Below are 26636 nucleotides of genomic sequence, written 5' to 3'. Positions count from 1 at the left end.
TTTCTCCTGCTTTCATGTCGGGATTAAGACGTCAGTTTTACGTCGCTTTTTGACCAGATCTAGTGCATTCCCGCAACCAGATAAAGACGCTTTATTTCACGTCATTTAACCTAATCTAGACGTGTTATATAAAAGGGTTAAGTTTACTGTATATGTACATATTTCACTCTAAATCTTTTACCAAACCTTAGTAAAACTAAAATACGTGTCAAAATGGAGAATTGTTACATGCCATAGCCAGATCTCAACACTAACGGTGGCCCGGGGCCACCAAAAACGCGCGTCGGGCCACCAAAATGTCGGATAATTGCCTTTACTTTTGTAGATGGACAGCGGTAACAATCGGCTCCGTAAGAAGCTAAAATGAATGTCAGATGTTTGCTTTTTATTTTGGAAATGAATAACGGTAATATTCGGCTCCGTATGATACTAAAATAAGTGTTGGATGTTTGATTTTGCGTTCGGAAATGAATAAGGATAACATTCGGCTCCAGAAGATGATGAAATAAATGTGGAATGTTATAGCTCTGACGTTCGGAAATGAATACTAATAACATTCAACTCCGTACGATGAGAAAATAAATGCCGGATGTTTGCATTTTATTTTGGAAATGAATAACGGTAATATTCGGCTCCGTATGATACTAAAAGAAGTGTCGGATGTTTGGTTTTGCGTTCGGAATTGAATAAGGATAACATTCCGCTCCAGAAGATGCTGAAAAAATGTGGAATTTAGCTTTGACGTTCGGAAATGAATACTAATAATATTCAACTCCGTACGATGTGAAAATAAATGCCGGATGTTTGCTTTTACGTTGGAAAGTAAATAACAACAACATTCAGCTCCAGAAGATGCTAAAGTAAGTGTCGAATGATCCCTTTGACGTTCGGAAATGAATAAACATGATATTCAACTCCATATAGATAGGAAAATAAATACCGGATGTTCACGTTCAGGTGAATGATAAGAATAATGTCTCATGTTTGCTTTTATGTTCGAATGTATATAGCAACAACATTCAGCTCCGGATGATGCTAAAATAGATGTCGGATATTAATTTTGCTCTGACGTTCGGAAATGAACAACAATAATATTCAACTCCATAGATCACTGTGATAGTAAAATAAATACCGGATGTTCACGTTCAGGTTTGAAGTAAATAGCAATAACAGATCAGCTGCGGAAGATGCTAAAATAAATGTCGAATAATCCCTTGCCCTTTGACGTTCGGAAATGAATAACAATGATATTCAACCCCGAATGATGATTAAATAAATGTCGGATGTTTGCTTTTACTTTCGAAAGTAAATAGCAATAACATTCGGCTATATAAGGAAGATGCTAAAATAAATGTCAGATGATTGCTTTTGCGTTCGGAAGTGAATAGCAGTAATATTCTGCTCCATACGATGCTAAAATGAATGTCGGATATTTGCTATTACATTTCGAAATGAATAACAGTAACTTTCAGCTGCGTTTGATGGTAAAATATTTAAAGTCTGATGTCTGCCTTGACGTTCAAAAATGAAAAACAGTAAAATTCGGCTCCGTACAATGTAAATTGTCAGATAATTCATTTCACTTTCGGAAGTGGACAGCAACAACATTCGGCTCCGTACGATAATAAAACAAATGTTGGATGTTTGCTTTTTTAATTTTAAAATGAACAACGGTAATATTCTGCTCCGTACGATGCTAAAATGAATAACAGATTATTGCTTTCACATTTGGAAATGATTAACGGTATCAATCGGCTCAGTTAGATGCTAAAATAAATCGGGGATGTATGCTTTCACGTTCAGAAATGAATAAGGATAACATTGAGCTCCGTAAGATGCTAAAATGAATGTCAGTTCTTTGCTTTTACATTTGAAAAAAAAAAACAATTAATAGTAACATTCGGCTCCGTATGGTGTTAAAATACTAGTAAATGTTGGATAATTGCTTTTACAATCAGAAATGAATAACGGTAACTTCCAGCTCTTTATAATGCCAAAACAGATGTCGGATGTTCACAAATGTCTGCAAATGCTCCCACTCTATCGTTTCAAACGTAAGTTTTGACCACCTGAATAGGCATCAACTTTTATGATAATCTATAAGCCTATTTGCTAAATCTTAGAACTCAGAATAACGGTAAGATGATTGAATTTTCTCTTCATTTATTTTAGACATGGGTACATGTACAATGTATCACTTCAGTAATACTTAATATTTCATTTTCTATGTTCAGTAGGACCGATTTAGTATTTATGTTTTTCTTGATTTTTTTTTTCGGGCCACCAGATTTTACTTTCGGGCCACCAAAAAATAAAAATTAATGATTTTGGTGGCCCGATCGGGCCACCAAAAATAAAAGTTAGTGTCGAGCCCTGCCATAGCCATATACCAATACTAAGTAGTCCCCTTCGCTATGCCATCCCCTGGCCGTGCGCGCCAAAAGCAGAGCTCGTACGTTAACCGCCAGCGCGCGGTATGCGCAGTCGTGCAGTGCCCGCCATTGTTCGAATTGTAACCGTTAGATGTGGCCAACGCAAGCGAAGGACACGTCTCGAAAGATCGGAGATTGAATGCCAAATTTGGAGACTGGAAGTGGAAAGGTGAACTGCATAAAAGCATCTGTTCGCTGAAGAGGCCGGTTTCATCAAAGAACTAACAATTCCACGTCAAATTCGGTAAGAATTTATTTGATGCCTGTTCTCCATCCACTCGCACTCGGCAAATATTCTTTTTACTCCCACAGTCCCATAGATAATTTTCTGTGTTGGTGCTTAACTGCGACCAGCAGCCCCATGCATACACTATGCGTATGGGGCTGCTGGTCGCAGTTAGTGCTTAAATTAACCAACATAGATGTGGAGGCAGTTTCTGTCAAAATGAAATCACATCCTGCAGTAATTTACAGTGCAACCGCAAGTTTATAAGCCCGCTTACGCAGAAATAATCGACTTAAGTGATCAAGATCGGTGTGTTGAATATGCAGATAGACCTTTGACTCAAAAGTACGCTGATCCACGGCTGTGTGTAGCGTAGCACGATGGGTGATCGATTATGTGGGAGAGCGATAAAACAATTATAATCGATTGTTGTAGTCTGTGATAGAGCCGTTTGTTTGATGTTTAACCACAATAATTACGTTGGCTCGACAGTAAAAAGTTGAAGAAAGAAAGTGATCTTGATGCGTCTGTTTTTTATCGTTTTAGTTAATTTCATCCTGCGTGTGACTTTATATTTGTCAACATTTTTTGCTGACTAAATGATGAAATCAATACTTGCCACAATTTTCAAAGAAAGGATGTCCAAATGCCTGTAGGGCCTAGATCATGTGTCTATGAATAATCTGTATAAATAATTTGAATAGGCCTATAGTGATAATCAAGATCATGAAGTGGTCATGTAAGGTAGGGTAGTGGCAATGAAAACAATGAGAAAAAAATACGACAAAGAAAGTAGGGCCTACACATATTGCACACGTCGTGTTCGATATTGTTACATGTAGCTCGTTAGCTGGGTAGAAGAAAATGCAACCTTATAGGAAACAATATTCTAACTGGAATCGGCTCAGGACTGTGCTTGACAGGATTGTGCTTGTTAGGACTTGCAAGATTCTTCCTAAATTTTGCCGTAATAATCAAGATCTACTGTGGCATTACAAAATACAAAGACGGAACTTGCAACTACATAACGTGTAACTTAACCCGTTGAGGACGAGTCCCGAGTATACTCGTGCAGGTGGGAAATGCGTGTTGTAGCGTCCTCAACGGGTTAAACAGAAATCCAAGTTCAACATAATTAAGGCTTCACCGAAGGTTTATAGTACTGGCAGGATATTATTCATTGTCACAATTAATCTATTGTCGTTGACACTGTCAATGACAATGTTACAATTCTTACAGACAAGGACAAGGTCAGAGCCCACGGCCCATATGGAACACAAAACAGTCTAACCCATGCATATTAGTGTGTTACAGCCTGTGAGTATGAGGCTGTGTGTACTCAAGAAGATTGCATGTTCATGTATCAGTTGTCAGTGATAATGATAAATGAGTGACATTGCGATTGCGAAATAAATACATTATCCTGCTACATGTTTTGTCTAAATGAAGCCTTTACATTGTTCATTGTTAAAATCTATTTTAAAAATGAATTCTCTTTAACTTTGTTGTCATGCAAGTATGTGGTGATGTTTCATGGATAAAAAGGAGGAACTGGAAACATAACACCCTAGAAATGTCGAATGCAAATTTAATACTAATTAAACATAATGCTACTACTATTTATGTGCAGAATACTGTCAAATTTGCATTTGGATTTTGGAAGAGGCCTATTGTCACATTGCTGATTCAAAATGTTTTCGTTAATATTGGTTCTCTATAAGAATTCTTGCAATCTGCATTGATTTATATAATGAAACTTTAGATTAGTACAATTCAACAATTTTGGATTGAACAATGTTAGACACTGCCTTCCAATGTTGATTGAGGCTTTTAAAAAATTTATAGAGAACATGCAACTTTATAAAAATACAGCACATGAAACAAATTTACTTTTGCTGATGTGGCAATTTAAATGCAGGAAGTGGCTTTTTTTTTCAAAACTCATACTTTCCAGTGAAGTAATGAAATCGTTTTTGTCAATTTGTTTGTTTTAATTTCATATTTAAAGGTATGGCTGCTAGCAGCGAGCATGAAAAGTGCTTGTAGGAATGGAGGGCGACTGGAGGAGCCATGACATGAACTACACTTGTCGGCAACATATGGGAGCTTCGTACATGTACGTAGGGCAGAACTGATGCGAGACACATGTACCAGCCTGCCCTACCACTCATGTTGAGAAAGGCACATTGTATGATGATGATGACCAATGCTCCCTCTGAGCCCCTGACCCTGAGTCCTGGAGGCTGGACATCATGGCTTGTTTGGGTTTTGTACATCACAGGTATGATACCACACGAGCACCCATAATTCATCACCAATTACAATTCCGGGGGCGGGGGGCAACTGCCATTGCAACGTGGACACCATGCTCGTTTATGAACTTCCAAAATGGACCCTAAATGGTAATGACCCTTCGATTTTTTCCACTGAATGAAGTATTTGTATTCAGATTTTCATGAGTTGTAAAATATATTCCCTGAACACATATCGAGCTATTGAAAAGCAAACCCTTTTTTCAAAATTTCTGTGATTTTGATACCCTTTCCACTGTTCGCGCATGCATTGCCTGACCGTGAAAAAAAAAAAACCTTTTACATGTTTTGTTGAATGAGCATGGTGTCCACCTTTCAGTGGCAGTTGCCCCCCCCCCCCCCCCCCCCCGCAAATTTGCATTTGATTTGACCATCAAGAGGCAAATAAGTGCACTTATGACTCTGTATTTTGCAATATGTTAGGATTCACATCATTTTCAGTGAAAGAGCATTTGAGTTCAATTAATATTCAACAAAAATATGTGCAGAATAGATTAATTCATTTTTTTTTTTGTCATACATGATGTACAATGTATTCATATGATGGAAATGTGTTATGTGAAGCTTGCTTTCAACTTGCTTGATTTTCCCCACTTTTATACTCCAAAAAGTGTGCCTATAATTTGATTTAAAGAGACTGTAGATATGAATTTTAGACTGATATTTGTAATAGAAAATGTATTGTTTTCTGTAACTTGCTTTTTATTGCTTAATGAATACATGGATCTTTGAATCGTTAGGTTTTTTTTTATTGAATAGAAAGGGAAAAATATAAGCCTCTAAAGCTTAATTCATCTTCCAATATTTCTTGGAAAATGATCCATAGCCCATGAATCACCTCCCATTGCTCACAAGAAATATTGGTAGATGAATGGCACTTGTGTACTGTCTTGTGTGGTCTCAGTCACAATTTGGATCACCTTTTTCACTTTTATCTCTGGCACAGAAAATCATGAAATAGCCACCAGGAGGTGTCAAAAGGCAACAGATTAGGTGTGGATTCCATGTTGGAGGCAACCATCAGCAATAGAAGAATCAGGTGATTATCACATTACTGATTCTAAAGCACAAAGATAGTTTGGGTAAATCTGAAAATTTTTCACAAATATTTTTTTTAAACAAAAATTCGAGTATTTCATCCTGATTATGAATGCAAGGCATCAAGCAGTAATGGTTTACTCTGAATCTCTTTTATTTATTTTTGTATAATTTATATAATTTATTTGAATTATTTTTTTGGATTGTTCGGAGGGCCTCCGATCAAATCTATACACCTTATCAATGCACTTTGCAAGATGTATTTTTTATCAAATTGTTAATCTTACTTCGGTTCAAAGTGTGAAAGTTGTTCAGAAATACTTAGGATTGTGTCTTATCAACTGTAGAGCAAGTTATATTTTTAAAAGTTTTCTTTACCAAAACTATCTTTGTGCTTTAAATATTGGATTTGTTTGCGACAATAATCATTTATTTTCTACATCACAACAGTGGTTATATAACATGGTGACCAACCAGAAAGATGGAAAACACTACTCTAACCTCGCACATGTGACAATGCTGAGATGGACCAGCGTTATTTTTTAAATAACCATGGGAATTATCATACAGCTCCGTTATGTTTTTTTTATAAAAATAATTCAAAGTAACAGCTTTTTATAGTACTTGAAAACTGATTCAAATAAATTTGACATGAATTGGTTGCTAGCTGTCATAAGAATGATTGCTTAAAAGTCAGTACAGTGTATAATGTGATGAATTGCACATCCACACCTACACACTAACAAGAAATCTTGAAATCAATTTAAAAAACTTAGTCTTTTAAAGACCAGTCTTCACTGCCTGAGTTCTACTTGAATTTCCTCTCCTTGCAAAGTCAGATCATTATGAAGAGTATAAGCCAATGAAAACATATACTTTTGTGTGAAGTTTGTAGTAACTGGAGAGTACCAAGTCATCCATTTGGATGATCAGTTTGTCCTACCTTGATAGGATCAAATTCATTAACTGCATAATGGCATTTGAGGAATATTAAGAAAAAAAAAATCCACCTTACTTTGAGAATTTTCCTTGCCTGATTTGAGCAATCAGTTTTTGCCTTTGCTCCACAACACTTGCCCGACTTTGACTTGCCCAGGGCAAGCGGGCACATGCTTACCTAGCACCTTGCCCTAGAAAATTAGCAATGATGGGTAAGAAGTGTAATGAATATGTTAACTTAGATGAGCATTAATTTTGTGACTCATGTTAAATTGACCCAAAACTCTTGTGTTGATACTCAGTATATGGCTAAGATGTAATTTATAGTAGCAAAAAGAAGTTTCCACCAGTATTTCAAATCTTCATTTCACATCCCCTTCTTTTCCCAGCACTCTAAGTCCAGCAACCAGCTGTGGCATCCCAACATGACTGGTCATTTCAGGATCCAGAGCAAGCCCTGTAACAAAATTCGCAAGTAGCAAGCTAGCTTTACTCAGCACCCTGTACTAGCTGTATCTTGTCTCCAAGGAAGCACCCAATGGAAATTACTACGTCAGTGTGGAATAAACAATTTTGCAAAAAGGCTGGAACACCCACAACCTATTGTAGTTAGCACGTCTACTTGTGTGTGGTTTCCCAATAGGGAGTTTAAGATTTCAGTGAACATGCACTAGTGGACGGAGTCGAGATCATGTCTGCCTGCAACAAAAGGGCTACTGCGCATGTGCCTCGCTCTCAACAGTACGTCAATGTGTTCACTACCCATACTTAGAACTCCTAACCTGCCAATTTCACGTCATCTCAGACGGGTGAACGTCGTCCACTGCACCATGTAAACGTAGCCTTAAATGACGCCATCGGTTCATGTCGACTATGTCAAGGTGCAATCTTAACTCCCTAATATACAGTCAGTGAAATGCGGACTTCTACGCCTGTCATATGGCTCTCACACGCCACATCGCAGCAGGTATACAACCAACACAGAGCAGTTGAGACTGCACTTCTGTGCTCTTGCTTGCAGCAGCTCAGCCGCTGCCCCGGCGAATTGCCAATGTTACAGTGTGAAAATGCGGACGTCTACAGATTGTCAATCGTATGATAAGCTTTTTATGAGAGGCTTTCAAAATGTTTGATACACGTGGATATTTTATCAAGCCAAAAATTGGAAGTTTGTATCAGAGCTTTGGAAGGTGAAATAGTAACAGACTATATCAGCAATGTGGCCAATAACATGAATTCTATGCTCAGTCTTGTGGAGAACCGCCATTTCATGTTCTGAAATTGTGGGTAATTACCCCCCTTCAGTGACATTGGGGGCAAGGGGGGTATACAGTTTTTAAAATTATATTTTATTATTGTCTAAAGTAAGCATGGCTAGATTTTCCCTTATCATTTTTAAAAAGCAGAAAATTCTGTAAAAACAAAGGAAAATAGGAAATGTGCAAAATTTTTATGAATTTGTGTCATGGATATCAATTACATCATTTGGAAGATTTTTTTTTTCTACAGAAAACCTAAAGGAGTTCTATTTTTCATTGATTTTAGATGAAATTCCAACTTTCCCTAAAATTCATTCGAAATTTGCATATTGAAATCCAAATGTTGAAAATACTGGTCTTTTTTTTGGAGGGGGGTGGTTAAATTATTCTACTCAGTATGTGTGAATTTTCAGGTCTTTCAGTTGATTCTAGTAAGCAATATACTAGTTAGACCTTCAATACATGTGCTTGGAAACTGCTATGTTAACAGCAAAGTGTATTTTTAAAAATGTTTTCCTTTTTTCAAGATATAGAATGTATGTGTTTTTCTTGTGTTCATGATTGAATTATGTAAATACGTTTCTAATCAACTTGTGTGTATTTAATTTTTTGATGCAGTATTGTAGTCTTTGTCTTGTGTTAGTGATTGAGTGTTAGTTTATGAGGTGGTTTTGACAGGTGTAGTTGTAAGACAAGTATGGGCATTACACTGAGTACAGTACTACTGTAAATTATACATTGATATACTGTAACCATAGAACAATCTGTCTTTTTGATGCATTAATGCTGTCCTACTCATTTTACATGATAAATAGAATTTAAAATAAAACAATTATTGACACCGTAATGATATCACACAGACATCTTTGTGAACATTTATACATTCTAAAATGTTTTCAGAGTATTACGACTTATTTTGACCAGTAACACATCTTAATGTAGTCTTTTCATGACCAGTAACATGTCCAAAATATGCCGTAAAGACGTCTTGTCATGACTTGTAACAGGTCTTAAATACGTCTTAATGACGTCTTTTCATGCCCATTTAAATGTGTGAATTACGTTTTAAACATGTCATACAATGTATTATGGTCAGTAACTGGTCTTAACTCTTTATGTGCCACGTTCGCACGTCCGACTCAGTCGACGTCGTGCCAACTTCGCATATTCTGCTCAACAAACAAAGCCGCCAAAACCGATCGATAAATCGGCTAATCATTGCTAATCCCGCGGCACAATGAAAGCGTTTCTCGTGCTTTTGTTCCTCTCATATACGGCTTGCATTCTATGTGGTGATTGACTATCAAGCGGTGTTCCCAACTAGATTTGCTCATACATTCTAAGTTTCTGTCACGGTTTCATGTGCAAAGGTCATGCCTTTACAATAATGTAGCAAGTGGTCATTCAAAAGAAAAAACTGAAACCAGATTCGTCATACAATTCATATCTAGACAAATCTTGGCATTCCTCTTTAACTTTGCCTGCTATTATGCCCATCTTAACAGAAATTTGTAGAAGTTTTACAAATTGGAAAAATAGAATTCTTTCTCAAAGCATGACTGCCTTCCTGTTTCACAATAACGTGGCACACAGGGGGTTTCCACCGTGGCACATAAAGAGTTAAAGACGCCTTGTCATGACCAGTGACAGCTAAGAATTACGTCTTTAAGACGTCATATTATGGTCAGTTACTGGTCTTAATAACGTCTCAAATGTCATTTCATGACCAGTAAGACATCGTAATGACGTAAAAATATGACGTCATCACGACGTCTCGCGTTGGTGCAAGTTTTCGTCTTATTTGTGCCATTATATGACGTCTTTAAGACAACTTACTGGTCAGGAAAAGACGTCTTTAAGACGTTTTTAAGATGTGTCTCTGCTATTAGGGATATAACCACCATGCACCATATAACCACCATACATCTACCACAAAATCACCATGCTTTTACCACACAGTGCTTCTATGGTAGATGTATGATGGCTACAACTATATGATAGATATATGGTGGTTATATGGTAGATGTATGGCTGTTATATGGTGCTTTTCGGGATATGGTGGTTATATGGTACATGTATGATACCGCCATGGTAGATTTATGGTGGGTATATGGTGCTTCTGAGGTAAATGTATGGTGGCTATATGATAGATATAAGGTGGTTATATGGTAGATGTATGGCTGTTATATGGTGCTTTTCGGTATATGTATGGTGGTTATATGGTACATGATACCGCTACGGTAGATTTATGGTGGGTGTATGGTGCTTCTTGGTATATGTATGGTGGTAATATGGTACATGTATGATACCGCTATGGTATATATATGGTTCTCATATGGTAGATGTATGATGTTTTTGTGGTAGATTTATGGTGGGTATATGGTGCTTCTGTGGTAGCTATATGGTAGATATATGGTGCTTTGCTGGATGGTGTATGGTGGTTGTATGGTATATACGTGGTGCTTCTGTGGTAGCTGTATGGTGGTTATATGGTGCTTTGCTGGATGGTGTATGGTGGTTGTATGGTAAATATATGGTGCTTCTATGGTTGCTGTATGGTGGTTATATGGTAGGTATCTGGTGCTTCGGTGGTAGGTGTATGGTGGTTATATGGTAGGTACATGGTCTACTGTGGTAGTTATATGGTAGGTATATGGTGCTTTGCTGGATGGTGTATGGTGGTTGTATGGTAACTATATGGTGCTCCTGTGGTAGCTGTATGGTGGTTATATGGTAGGTATATGGTGCTTTGCTGGTTGGTGTATGGTGGTTATATGGTAGGTATCTGGTGCTTTGGTGGTAGGTGTATGGTGGTTATATGGTAGGTACATGGTGCTACTGTGGTAGTTATATGGTAGGTATATGGTGCTTTGCTGGATTGTGTATGGTGGTTGTATGGTAACTATATGGTGCTTCTGTGGTAGCTATATGATGGTATATGGTGCTTCTGTGGTAGCTGTATGGTGGTTATATGGTAGGTATATGGTGCTTCTATGGTTGCTGTATGTTGGTTATATGGTAGGTATCTGGTGCTTCGGTGGTAGGTGTATGGTGGTTATATGGTAGGTGTATGGTGGTTTTATGGTAGGTACATGGTGCTACTGTGGTAGTTATATGGTAGGTATATGGTGCTTTGCTGGATTGTGTATGGTGGTTGTATGGTAACTATATGGTGCTTCTGTGGTAGCTATATGATGGTATATGGTGCTTCTGTGGTAGCTGTATGGTGGTTATATGGTAGGTATATGGTGCTTCTATGGTTGCTGTATGGTGGTTATATGGTAGGTATCTGGTGCTTCGGTGGTAGGTGTATGGTGGTTATATGGTAGGTACATGGTGCTACTGTGGTAGTTATATGGTAGGTATATGGTGCTTTGCTGGATGGTGTATGGTAGTTGTATGGTAACTATATGGTGCTTGTGTGGTAGCTATATGATGGTATATAGTGCTTTGGTGGTGGTGTATGGTGGTAATATGGTAACTGTATGGTATTTTTTATGGTAGATGTATGGTATTTTTTATGGTAGATGTATGGTAGCATAAATTTGCATAAATTTGTCCCAAAAATGTAAATGAGATGTATGGTATTTGTATGGTATATGTATGGTATATGGATGGTACATGTGTTATGGTATGTGTATGGTATATGTATGGTACATGTGTATGGTGTATGTATGGTATCTGGTATTTGTATGGTATTTGTGCTATGGTATTTGTGATGTATTCATATGGTATTTGAATGGTATAAGTCTATGATACCATACAATACCATAGTATGGTATGGTACCATACATTGTATGGTATTTTTATGGTATACCATAGCAATTTTTTTTGTAAGGGTTTCTGACCTGTAAACTGGCAACAAGCTTTAGGAGAGTAAAGTTAATGTTTCTATCTCAAAATGACCATTTTCTTTTAATATGTACAATCTGATCCTGTGCAATTTTCATGCATTCAACCAGATTACCTAACTATTTTTCCAGTATATGGTATATAGCACCATTCAGAGTTGCCAATTTAATATGATGATAATTTTCCCAGACAAAAAAAATCCCAAGACTTTATCGATTACATAAGAACAATACAGCCTAGTCAGAAAGTCTGCAACACTTTAAGATGATTGTTTCAATCCCAAATGTGCCAAAGCACGTAGACATCTTATGAGAGGTTGCAAATATTCCACTAAAAACTCATGAACATCACTTTTTTTCGTGGCGTGAAACTTTCACAAATGGCCACTGGCATTCAATGCATATAGTGTAGACAGTCAAGAACTTTCGCATGCATTCTAATTTCATAAACATTGGCTCTTGCGAAATTTGCGAAATTAAAATGCACGCTAACATTTCTGGTTATTATAGTATCTGGAATTCATATATATATCATGTTCTACTCTCTTTTGACATATAATACCCATTTCCATTCTTCTTTTGTTTTGTTGTTGTTTTTTTCTTCCCATCCCAGCCCGATGCGACAGTTATACATAAAGATACAGTTGAATTCTTAATATTTTTTAGCCTAAATAGATGTATGTATCTATGTACACTATAAAATGAGAATACATGAAATGTGACAGATTGTGTGTGCTTCGATGAATGTACATACACACAAATGTATGCAGTGCATTCAAAAACACATAAAAAGCATTTAAGATAATGACTATAGGTTGAAGACTTTGGTGTTATTCAATAATAATCCTTCTATGGCATTGTGTTCTTACAACAATATCATGGTTGTTGAGGTAGAGGCTTGGAGTGAAAAAGCTATTAAAAGTGAAAGATCAAACCAATATACACTTGTCTAGAATTAAAACAGGGTGAAGAGATGGAAGGACACCAAGATCTTCTCTTCGTGTTGTGGTTTGAATTATTGCGTGCCATCCATAGAGAGGGGAAATTGCAGCACAGTGAAGATTTTCATCAGCTTAATTTGTGGGACAAGGACGTGTGTGCTCCTGTATAGAGGAAGGAAGGTTGTTGATATTTTCCTTTTCTCTCTCCTCCTCCTGCTCCCCCATCTCTCTCTCTCTTTCTCTTTGTCTCAATATTCCTTTCAACTCACATCACGCAACCAAGCTTATTGAGATTCCTGGAGAAGACAAATGTCTACGCATCCTGATAATTGTCCTGTCACGTCGCCTGACGGCGAGCTTGGGTAACCAGGCACGCTGATGTGAAATTCATGGGGTGGGAATCGCGCCGTGCCCAGCAACGCAGAGCATAACAACCAATTTGGCTCTTTGCCTCATCGCAGCCATGCATGTAGTGAGATACAAGACTGGACGTATTCATCCCGCTTTCTGTTTTTCCTGGAAATGATCGAGATATGTGCGGGATTTCATTGTGTGAATGTGACACACATACACACAAATACAAACACACACAGACACACCGGAGGTGGATCCAGGAATTCCATAAATTGGGGGTGGGGGGTGGGAGGTAGGGGGTAGGGGGGAGGAGGAGGTGCAAAAAAATATTTCTGGTGCCACCTCCAGGTTTCATTGGCTGACGATCAAAAAAAAAAGGCCTCAGCACAATTTCCTGGTGCCACTACAATCGAAAACTAAAAGGGGGGCGCACACACCCCTTTCATTTTTTCTTATTTCTTTTATTTTCAGAAGAATAAAGGGGGGGGGGGTGCACACCCAGTGCGCCCCCTCCCCTGGATCTGCCACTGCACACACACACACACACACATTTTGTCTTTCCAAAACTTGTCTCTCCCTTTCCGTCTTTCGTTCTGTCTTTTATTCTCTCATGCATGGAGACAATAGGAAATGTGCACGGAAGGCAAATTAAAACTAATTTACTTTATCTGTGAGGACGCATGGCTTCTTGTGACCTTGTCATTGTCCTATGTTATCTGTTGTGTGCTTGTGAGAGAGAGAGAGAGAGAGAGAGAGAGAGAGAGTGTGTGTGTGTGTGTGATGAGAGAAGAAGAGTGGATAAGGCTTATATTACTCCACTGTACTGGTCCTTGGACTTTTCCATTTTTTAAGCATGCATGTTTTGATGGGTAGGACAGGAAGGGAAAACCTTGAAAGGACAAGCTTACCTTACAAAATACATTGTGTGGATTGAGTAATTCAGCATCATTGGTAGAACAAATCAGTGAAAATTTGAGGAAAATCAGACAAACTGTTCAAAAGTTATGAATTTTTGAAACTTCAGTGCTGTCATCACTGGATGAAAAGACTAACACACTTTGTGATGTCACACGCATAGAACGATATATAAAGAAAATATAAAGAAAATTAAACATATTGTCACTTTTCTGGCATAATACAAGAGCATGCACTTCGCTTGCCTCTTTCAGGAAGTAGGGGGAATAATATCAACCTTAACATACTTAAATAACAATTTGAGGGAATGTGTACTAAAAAACAACAACAAACAAACAAATGCAATATTTTGGAATTCTCTCTATATTTTCTTTATATTGTTCCATGCATGTGACATCACAAACTGCAGTAGCATTCTCAGCCAGCAACGGTGGAAATGAAACTTCTTAAATTCATAACTTCGGAATTGCCTGAAAGATTTTCCTCAAACTTTCACTGATGTGTTCTATTGATATTGCAGCATTCACTCAATCCACACATATATTCAGGTGAACTTTTCCCATTGAGGACAGGCTGATTTTGCTATAACATGCATTTCCCATAAACATCTGCCGGAGTATACTCCAGACTAATCTTCAATGGGTTAAATAATACTCCACTGAGTCATCATACTAGTACTCTTTGGCACTTTAATTTCTCCTTCTTCTTCATTTTTTTGTGGTGATGACAGAAAAATTGCAAGTGCATCATCTTGTCTTTTGACGAAGGTGGAACTGCCACATGTAGGCAACATAAGTAGGCAAACACAGGAAGTCAGGGCTTCCTTTTGTTTTATTGCTTTTTCAACTATGGAGACAACATGAGCTGAACATTTATGTCATGCAGTGCAACAGAATAAATATCCAGGAGCAGGTCAAATCTTGCATAAAATGGCAAATACAGCATACTTGGGGTAGGGTTTGGCAACCACCTTGCATCCACAAAGCCTTCCACTTGTATCTAAACAAAACACAGGAAGAACAGATTTGGAAGCATTCAAAAGTAACAGAAGAAATAGACACACGAAGTCACTGGGGTTTTACATTGTATCAACTTTGGAGACAATTTGAGCTATTTGTCAATATCACTGTGCTCTGAAAAGCACCCCATTCAATCCTCCCCCCCCCCCCCCAGAAAAAAAAAAAATCCATTACTGCTAAACTTTTGTGAATGATGCAAAATGCTTGGTATGACTGGATATGATGGTGGTGGTGATGGTGATGGTGGTGGTGGTGTATGTGTGTGGAAGGGGGGGGGGGGGAGGGTTTACGAAGGGGGCCAAACAAACACCTTTCAACCAATGAGCCTTTCACACACATGACACAGAAAGGAGGAAAAAAGTGTCCTCTCACACCTCTCCCGTCTCCTCTGATGATGAAAATGCCGGGTGACGAGACGGGCTTGAGAACCTCCATCTCAACGTTGCCTGAATAACATGAATGCTTAACGACCCGATGGCAGTGATGCCTCCCAACCTTGACTAACGGAAGGAGCTTGATATCTTCATTGCGAGACATAGATTACAAACTGGAATTAAAGAGTTTGGTCACCTCTTACTGCACTGTGGATCGTTCCCTTTCCGCCCCTCCCACCCCCCCCCCCCCAAAAAAAAACGACGACAACAACAACAACAACAACAACAACAACACATTTTCATTCTATTTTGGTATTCTAGATTGCCAATGGGCTGTAAAATGAAAGAAAATGCAAAAAAAAGGCTATCATATCAATCCATGATCACCGGTGAAAAAGCAGGTATTTCTATGATGAAAATATCATATACTGTATACGCCATATATTTCGCGAGTCTAAAATTTTCGCGAATCGAGATTTCCCCGACTATTTCATGAGTGGTTAATTTCATGATCGTGTAGTCCTGTACTGAATGGAGCAATTGTGTACGCGTACGTCACATTCATATCAGGATCAGAGTCAATATTTTCGTGTGTTTCTAATTATGCGAATAGCAGCTGACTCGCGAAATTTGCGAAAATAAAAACCTCGTGAAATATTTGGCGTATACAGTACCACTGAACAAAATACACTTTATGACTGCACTGATGCAAGAGCTACAGCTACAAATGTAACAGTGGAAACATGTCACTAAATTATTATATGCAATATGAGAATCGTAATCAGTAAGTTGAATGTCAGGAAATATTCTCACATGGTGTTTGGACTTCAGCACCTTGAAAGATTGGTCACAGTGATGTGCCTAACACTCGATGAACAATATATATTCTTCTAACTCTTTATGCACAAAAGGTCACTACAATATTTAAACTTTGAGATTTTCTCTAAAATTTCTGCATGACTGCTGATGATGGTTGATAACAAATGAAGTGGTATAAATCAAACATCCTTAATCTTGGGGAAGAATTTTATTTTATTTTTAAAACAATTTAATCTTCTTTGCACACATCAAAACAAGCACTTAATGAGCAATCAAATTCATCTGACGACCAAAAGAACAAATTTCAAAGTGTCCACAAGTCACCAAGTGAAACTATTTTATTCGATACCAAAATTGTAATGTAATAACCTGCTTTACAGAAATCCTGATATTGTTCTTCAAACTTAGAATGACCTGTGAAAACTCGTCTATCATTATTCTTTTATCTCTAAAAAGTCAATTTTTAATTTACTGTCATATAAAATGCAATACCAGGAGATGCCAAGATTCACAATGATGATTGTGATGACAATTAACAATTATGATACTCTCTCCAGTAGTAATGACATACCTGTGATATTGGTAATGTTTATGATGATACTGATCATCAAGAAGCACTAGAAACCTGTGAGAATTACAATTACATTTCAAGTCTATGTGAGATTTATCTTACTGTATATCAAAATGATGCATTTGGATATAAAGATACACACAATGAAACAAAGATCTTATAGTGACAACTTATTTCTGCATTTTGTCAGATCTGATAGAAAAAAAAATTACCCTGAAAAAAAAAAATTGTCCCTAACCCTGAACCCGATATCAGTAAAAGATATAATCTCACTCTTTATTCATGAATTTGCCAAAAAGCACGGGAGCACTAAAACTACTGTCTTTTATTTTGTCTTGGCCTGTGCATAATACACGAGACACCAGTTTTGTTTTGTTTTTCTTTCTTTCATTTTCTCCTACTCCAAGCTTGCAGTAATAGGTTCAGGATATGGTTTCTCTTCAAAACGAGATGAGATTCAATGTATTCTTAACGAGGTGGACAACCTTGGCTTATTGCGTCAATCTTATCACCAGGGGAGAGAGGCATGCATGATGGCAAAAATTGATACAGTCAGACCGAGAAATCATCAGGCAGACTAAATAGCAAGCACACATACACACACACACACACATACAAAACACACACACACACATTAAGGGGCCCCCAAATAAATGTAAATCACACCTCTTCTGATGTTCAGCTGTTATAAACACCGGCCCTAGCCTCCTCATCCCCCCTTCCCCCCCCCCCCCCCCCCCACCCCCTCCAACTTCCGCTGGTCCCTTTGAAGCTAGAACAAGTTTCGGCACCCATGATTACATGCGCTGGCGTCCCAGCCTCATGAAAGTTTCAGGAGGCGGGTGTGATTACTCGCAAAGTGACGCACGAAACGCCTTGTGAACTCAACCTGGACACGACTGCACACGGGCAAGAGAGGAAACGTGATGAAATGAACTGCATCTGAGAGAAGGAATTACCTTCTGACCCATGGCATCCCATCATGTGTGAACAGTGATCCCCTCTTTAGCCCGCCTGAAGTGAATTGGGTCTCATACAGTATATCTACAGTTACACCAAGACTAACCGTAGATATATACCTTTACATTTTACACATATTTAATGAATATTCAGATACTGCACATTAAAAATGAAAGAGAAATAAATGAAATACAGCCAATGAATGGGCATAAAAATGTCATGTTTGTTTCTTTCTTTTATAATAAACTCTCTCCATTTTTTAACTCTGTTATTTCAGTGATGAAATAATATACTTCACAATTTACATAATTTGATAAGCAAAAGGGTGAATGCTTTGGAGAATATTTGCAATCTCACAATTCCAAATTAATGACAGATCAACATTATCATCCCAATTTTCCTTGCGCATCATTTTCTGTTTTCACTCTCTCTCTCCCTCCCTCTCTCTCTCTTTATTTCATTTCATTTGCAGTTTTTTTAGCAGTTTTTTTTAAATATTGCATTTTCTCTTCATCCATTTCACTCTATTTTCATTTTACCTAAGCATGCTTTCTTAATATATTGCATTTTCTCTATCAATCAATCATTTATTTCACTTTACTTTTGTTTCTCTAGATCTTGCCTTCAGTCCATCTAACAGTCTCTCTCCCTCACTCACTCTCTTTTGCAGGTATTTATTTCCATTTGATTCCCCTATGCCTATGTAAATGTCTTGTAAAATTGAAAACAAAACAAGCTTTTTCAATCATCATCCTTATCTGCTGCTGTCATTCTATAGGCCTATGTATACAAACCTACATGTCTATTTCTGACACATCAATGTACAGTTTGGAGTACACACATGGAATCCCCAAAAACATCCCTCCCTCTCCCCCCCCCCCCCCAATCCGCCGCTGCTGAACGAGAACAGAAGATATAGAGAGTACAGTTGGCGCCATTGAAGGGTATACACTCATAGTTTTCATGGCACTAGTTCATGATAACTGCTGCTCAGCCAAAAGAGGGCGCTAGAGCTAAAAAGTTTACCTCCATACTGGAGTCTGCTAGTCAACGTCAGTCAACCCAGTTGCAATCCCATGATCGCTTTCATTTGCTTTTATTCCTCCCTGCCTGCCCTTACACCATTGACAGTTAAATACCCCTTTCATTTTCATCAGGTGATGTGAATGCATACTGTAATAGTGGATATTTTTTGCGTGACTAATTTTTCGCGCTAAACCAGGCAAAAAGAGTTTTGCATGTTTTTAATTCCACGGAATCAAGACATCAACTACTGGAACATGTGGCAGGCAAAACTATCTGCGTGCTTTTAATTTTCGCACTATAGGTTCTGGTTGCCCAAATTGCACGAAAATTTCAAAACCGCACAAATTTCCACTTTTACAGTAGCATGTACTGTATCTCTGGCAATCATTCACTGCTCGTAAATTAAAAAAGATTTACTTGTTTGTCTTTTTCTACATCACCACCCCTGTGGCTTTCCCTCCTCACCCCCTTTGAATAGATGCTTAAACAAAGCTGACACACATTATCTACACTATGCAAATTATGGGCCGACTGTCTCATTGATAAGGGAAGTTGGGACACATTGCTGGCAGACAAGCAGGCAAAGAACCGGTCTACAATACAATGATTTAAGAAGAATTTTGACAAACAATATCAGTCTGGCTGACAGTATATGGCCCCCTCACTTTGTAGCATTTAGGATATGTGCATTTCCGTTCCCTCTTTTTGAATGCACTCCCCATACCTTGGGACTGCCAAAATTTCTGAGCCCCAGCCCCAACCCCCCCCCCTTTTGTGGGCTTTTCACAGGCTTTTTCTGCCTCAGAGACCCCCCTTAATCCAAAACAGTGCTCAATGCAAGCACCAATCTCAGGTGAGCTCTCATTCCAACCCCAATCTACCCCCCTCCTTTAATTTCTCAGGAGTCCAAAGAACCTATGCCCCATCTAAAAGAAATCTCCACATGAAAAGTCCAGTGCCGTCCTTATAATACTCTTTCTTTTTTTAATCATCGCACCGGATTTTGTCACATGAAAATCATTCTTAGTGGAGATCATATAGGGAACGAGTTTGGTATGCCATCCCTCTGACCAGTGGAAGTGGAGGGGCCAGGCCGTCAGAAATGCAGAGTCATGCCACATGCACATTACTTCAGAAACCAATATGTACAACACTTTAGGGTAGTCCACTCACATGTGTTTCTTCCTTTTTGGAGTCCATGTCTGGGATGGTCTATCAAATGAAACAAACTGCAACAGTTCAGCATGAATATGCTGAATATAACATGAAGGCTGTCCCACAATCAGCTCTTTGAGTCTTCTTTCTTGCCACAAACTCTGAATGCTTTGAATCCTTTGACTTTTACATTGTACACTAAAGAACTGCAATGAGTTCACAATATGTTCAACCTGTTGAGGACGAGTCCCAACTCCCCAAGTATACTCTGGCAAGTGTCTATGGGAAACATGTGTTGTAGCAAAATCAGCCCATCCTCAATGGGTTAAGGTATGTTTCATATGCTCACTAGGCATGGCAGCTTATTGTCACAGTGGCAGGTCCTGTTTGCATTATATACAGAATGTACAGTCAAACCTGTATAATATAGCGACCACCCAAGGGAGATGAAAAAAAAATGGCTGCTATAGACAGGGTCTTTATCATCAGAGCTACATTGTACCAAGTCTCACGCATTCTACGTGAGACTCAAGCATTTAGGGGCCGTCTCACGATCTCACGCATGGCACCCATTTTTCTCACGCATCAGGCGAAGTCTGCAACTTGGGCCTATAATAATGAGCATAGCTCAAAAGATTACAGTGATAGTTGCAAATGAAGGTATATTTCCCTTTTGTCTTATAGTCACTTAAGTAGGCACCTGATCGCAAAAAATAAAAATTGAAATTGAAAAAGCTCCCTACCGTGGGACTCGGGCCACAGGAGGGAAAAACCCCTCCCACACCCTCGCTCGCGCGCACATTCGCATGCCGAGATGCCGAGTCATGAAAATCTCACTCATAAAATTTATTTGAACTTGGCATCCCTGTATCATGGCTTTTCTCTCCGGCTCTGGGGAAGGGGGGGGGGGGGGTTCAGTGGCTGCATATGGCAGTTGGCCACTATAGACAGGTGGCCGCTAAGGCAGGTTTGACTGTATGCTCAAATGCAAGTCTATAATTCCATCTTCACAGGCAAATATAACAATGATATACTGATCAATCAAATCATAGTGGTGGCTCCCTGTTTGCATTTTAATGTATGTTCAGTTATGCAAATCTATCACCGAAGGCAAGATTTACAACAATGTTTACAGATTACCAATCGAATCATGGTTATAATGTATGATGCAAACACGGGTCACATCATGACTGCAAGGTATTACTACAATTTAGATAAAAATCAAGCTAGACACATAGATCCCTCAGAATAGTGAACAGGGGCACAAAGGAAAGAAACAAAGAGAAAACAATTAATCTTTGCTTCACATAGTTCTTTAACGAATTCAAACCAAAGAAATTGGCTGAAATTGAAACAGCAACGCCCTCTTATTGAATACCGTAGGTGGACTTGACTCTTGCAATGAACCACAGTGCACTTGTACCAGTACAACGACAAGTGTTCCTTAGTTGTATTCCTAAACAAGAAATATAAATCAAGTTCACAGAAAATTCATAAAACATTTCTTTCGTTCAGAGGCTTTCATTCAAACTTCAGAGGTTTCATTCAGGTATATGTCTACAATATTAGTAAGTTGCACTGATCGCATGTACCACGTGTGGCAACCAACCACTGAATACTTGTGGCTATCACTACTATACTAGTATCAGATTGGTTCTTTCCAACTGTCGCAATATCGTGGCATTGTGGCGACTGTAATAAACGAAGTTGTATTAATCGCATGACGGCTAGAGAGCTATGACTTATGTCACATCTAAGCTCAAGTTGTTCATTAAAAATGAACGGGGGCACACGTCTGGTGCGCCCCCGCCTGGATGTGTCTTGTAACAGTTGTGTGTTTACATAGATCTACCAATTTAATGTAATTATTGATACCCGGTATGCGATGTGGGTCTTCAATAATCTAGTACAGTACTACTAGTAGGGGTCTAGTAGATGGCCCCGTTGCAAGAAAGTTGCAATCAATTGCAAATAATTGCTAATTTTGAAACAACCATTCTGATTGGCTCAGGGTCTGCCCTATTAAGAAGACATGCATGCAACAATGATTTTGATTGGCCAGTGACAATCAGTTGCAAGTTGCGTTTAAACGCAAAGTTTCTAGCAAAGGGGCCCTGATCTAGTAAATTTTACAGTAGTAGGCCTAGATTAATTTACACGCACACAGCACGGCACATGCACACATATCACATCTGACCCTCAGCTCAAGATAGGATGAATGTATGGTTGCCAAACGTATAGCCGTGTAGTACCATTATTGTTATCCAGCTGTTATCCTGTGACCTTGTGACTATTCATTCATAGACCTCACATTTTTACTTTAGTCTAGACAACTCTGCAACTTTAGCAGTTCTCCTGACTGGAGGAATTCAAGCAAAGAAGAAGAAGAAGGTTGGGGTCTATGATTTCCTGGAAACTCATGTGATACTTTGTTGGCAGTGCGCCATTTCAAAGTATTTAATAAATTTAGCTATCCCATCGAGTTGATTAAAGATAAACATATTTTCACACTACTCTACATACACTACTACCAGAATTCATAATACACGTCTATTTACAGACACGGGACTGGGATGAACGACACCCTGGGCTGTACTACTGTAGATCCACTCACCGGTAATCCAGTTCCGAAATGCGGAAGGCTTTCGTTTGAATTCACCTTTCTTGGAGATATCTGTTCCCCAAGATGAATCTACTTTTTGCTTTTTTGGTTCTTGCGATGCCATTTCTGCAAATATCCTCTCAACGATTCAGATTTATTCTCGCGTTATCAAGTCCACCTCCGATGGTTACGTGATGAGCACACACAGACGCGTACAGTTCGTAGAACGCAATGCAACGGTCGGTGCGGTACAATGAGAATGCTGTGCACTCGACTGAGGGAGGTCGTGATGTGATGATAGCAGACGACAGTTTGGTAATACAGTAATGCAGCTGTTCGGCCAACGGTAGAGGGCTTTTTGAGGGCTTGGTATGGGTCAGTGCTTGCTTACTCAACGAAATATGTAAACACAAAATTGTTTACTCTCAGCAAGCATCAGCTTTGTAAAAAAAAAAAAAGTAAGTTAAGTATGAGATTGTCATGCTACTGGTAGGGGGTTTATGAATATGAATATGGTCGGGCCGCATTGCATAAAACTATGATAACTTTACAATCAATTTTAACTCTTCAATCAGTGGTAACCATCAGTGCAGCTTCTTGGCCCTGATTTTGCATTTTCGAGAGTATAATTTTAAGTATGGTAGTTCTCGAAAATAGTCATGTTGTTCTCGTCACATTTACAAACAGCAATTTCCAATGTATAGGCTTATCTGTTCACGATTTGCAACTGAGCATAATGAATAATTGTGGCTAGCTTTGAAGGGATTTTGGAAACTTCAAAAGTACCAAATTGGGGGAGGTGTTTTTGTTTTTGTTAATTTAAGAATCAGACTCTCTTTGTAGGCCTTACATTTTTTTTTCTCCATTCTTTCAAGTTATCTTGTTATTTGGCCAAAGCATATTGAGTCTCCCGATATGAAGAGTATAATCTATAGACCTTTTCAGAGGTCATGCCAAATCTCATTATCCAGTAATGCGAGATAGGCTGATACTAGTGTTTTTGCCATGGCAACCATTTCGTTAACACATTCTCCTCTCCGCAAGATCTGCAATTGTTGCTGTAACTTAATTGTGCATTGACAACGGTCGGATAGATTATTTTTTGACTGCATCAGGCCTTTAAAAAAGATATGGCCTATATAAGATACATATAGAATTGCTGCTGACTCATTGCCACCGTTCATATGGCACAAATGATCGTGCATGACTTGCAAATTTTATTTACTACAGCTTCCGACTGGATATAGATATTTCGTGTATACATTCCTCATTCAAACGGGACAAAATAAACACTCGCTTGACCTCTCATGCAGAAAAACAAACAACAGTAAACTTTAGAGCGTCAAATGCCATCAAATTTGTAAACCCCAACATATGCATCCGATATATGCGTGTTGGGATTTCACGGTTGTCCAACGCCGGAGCACTATCAGCCTGCCGCGGGAATTACAAAGCACTTTCAGCATCTTTCCCATTCATCCAGTTACGATTACAGCTCCGAGTTCGGTATGATGACCTGCCACTACAGATGGTAATATGAACAGGCAATGCAGCATCTGATACGCCAGGTCAATCTTTCGTATATGGCTAGTAAAGTTGAGTATCTAATAACAACAAATCCAATTTTAACTCTTTCGATTATTGCACATCCTTATCATCTGAATGACACTTCATTCATGGCAATCTTTGTTTGCCATCTTTTTTTTTCTTTTTTTTTTGCCGGTAGTTTGAATTGATTCTGTATCGTGTCTATGCATGCATGACTATCTCTTGACATAGTTGTCGTATAAACGGATTCTATTAGTCGAAGTGCGCTGCTGATATAAAAGATAAGTAGAGGCCCATGCAGAATCAAGAATATATAACAAATTACGCAAGTAACAAACACTCTGTTTACCCTTACGAAAAAGTCCTGTGGTACTCCTGTGGTAATTACCACAGGACAGTACCACAGGACAGTACCACAGGACAGTACCACAGGACAGTACCACAGGACAGTACCACAGGAATTGTCCTGTGGTATTTTGGGACATACCACAGGACAGTACCACAGGAATTCCTGTGGTATTTTGGGACGTACCACAGGGCAGTACCACAGGAAAGTACCACAGGACCGGTACCACAGAACAGTACCACAGGACAGTACCACAGGAATTCCTGTGGTATTTTGGGAGGTACCACAGGGCAGTACCACAGGAATTCCTGTGGTATTTTGGGACGTACCACAGGGCAGTACCACAGGACTAGTACCACAGAACAGTACCACAGGTCGATCATTACCACACAGCATTACCACAGGGCAGTACCACACAGCATTTCCATGGTACCACAGGAGAGTACCACACAGGATAGATCGAAAAAAAAATCTGGGAGACTTTTAGCCACATTTCAAGGAATATTAATGATAGGTGAGTGATGGATTTCAGGACAAACATGGCCCTACTTAATAACCTGTCCTACTCCTAACATATACCGGTAACCTCAAACGAGAGTCTAATGGCCAAGTGCCAATCTAGTCCTATAATAGATCTATATAGTCATATTCTATTCCTAGGTAGCCATCGACCCTATCAGTACATATATATATGGCCATCTATCTGTAAAGCATTAAGGCATGGTTACTAACTCGATTATACTTTATTATCAAGATATGAAATTACACTTTCATAACAATATCTATGATATTGGGAATAACATAACATAATTAGACAATCTTTCATAAAGTTCAAAGTAAGTTCCATCATTAATACTTTGACTTTTTAAGTCATATATGTATTTTCTAAAATCTAGAGTGCTTTTTATGAATATTCATGAGCTATGTAAAAATTTGTACCACAGGAGTACCACAGGAGTACCACAGGAGTACCACAGGAGTACCACAGGAGTACCACAGAAGTCCTTATGAAATTTCTCATGCTTTACATCAGCACTTTCACTAAATAGGTAATACTGTAGGAGTATAGGACAGGATAAGTAATGGCAAATCAATTGTCATAATTCACAGCATAACTCATCTATCAATTAATTGAGGAACATTAATATGTGCTTTTTTGCTGGTATTTTTGTTATAAATTTCAGTTGATTCTGCCTTACAATTTTCCTGTGTGGTACTCATGTGTGGTACTGCTGTGTGATATTCTCCTGATGTGATAGTCCTCTGGTATAAAATGTTAAGAAAAAAAAAGAATATCCTGTAGCATTTTTCTGTGGTACTTACGAATTTAATTTGATGTGTGGTACTTCTGTGTGGAATAGCACCATATTATGATTTTCCTGTGGGATTTTGGACAGTTCCTGTGGTACTCTCCTGTGGTATACATCGAAAATTACCACAGGAATTCCTGTCGTACTGTCCTGTGGTACGTCCCAAAATTCCACAGGACAATTCGTGTGGTACTGTCCTGTGGTACGTCCCAAAATACCACAGGACAAGTCATGTGGTACTATCCTGTGGTACTTTCCAGTGGTATTGTCCTGTGGTACTGCCCTGTGGTACTGCCCTGTGGTACTGCCCTGTGGTACGTCCCAAAATACCACAGGACAAGTCGTGTGGTACTGTCCTGTGGTACTATCCTGTGGTACTGTCCTGTGGTAAGTCCCAAAATACCACAGGACAAGTCGTGTGGTACTGTCCTGTGGTACTATCCTGTGGTACTGTCCTGTGGTACTGCCCTGTGGTACGTCCCAAAATACCACAGGACAAGTCGTGTGGTACTGTCCTGTGGTACTATCCTGTGGTACTTTCCTGTGGTACTGTCCTGTGGTACTGCCCTGTGGTATTGTCCTGTGGTACTGCCCTGTGGTACTGTCCTGTGGTACGTCCCAAAATACCACAGGACAAGT

General features: G+C 38.8%; 1 protein-coding gene and 1 long non-coding RNA gene across 2 annotated transcripts in view; one reads left to right on the top strand and one right to left on the bottom strand.

The window, feature by feature from the left end:
• Positions 1–22986, bottom strand: part of LOC139742541 (glutathionyl-hydroquinone reductase YqjG-like) — a 107636-nt gene extending 84650 nt beyond the window's left edge. Inside the window, exon 1 of the mRNA XM_071653073.1 lies at positions 22806–22986. Within this exon, the coding sequence (XP_071509174.1) occupies positions 22806–22917 (112 nt within the window). The 5' untranslated portion in view covers positions 22918–22986. The remainder of the gene's footprint in view (positions 1–22805) is intronic.
• LOC139742539 (uncharacterized) lies at positions 2422–8442 on the top strand. The gene is made up of 4 exons (XR_011711708.1): positions 2422–2676; positions 4667–4939; positions 5917–6009; positions 7337–8442. It is a non-coding gene; the product is annotated as an uncharacterized lncRNA (long non-coding RNA).
• Positions 22987–26636: the final 3650 nt, after the last annotated feature.

The sequence above is a fragment of the Diadema antillarum genome, unplaced genomic scaffold, assembly GCF_040938485.1.
Source record: "Diadema antillarum isolate AM-2024a unplaced genomic scaffold, OU_Dant_1.0 seq00001004_RagTag, whole genome shotgun sequence".
NCBI classification, from domain to species: Eukaryota; Metazoa; Echinodermata; class Echinoidea; order Diadematoida; family Diadematidae; genus Diadema; species Diadema antillarum.
Note: the sequence above shows the minus strand (reverse complement) of the source record. Positions and strands in the feature narration are given on the sequence as shown.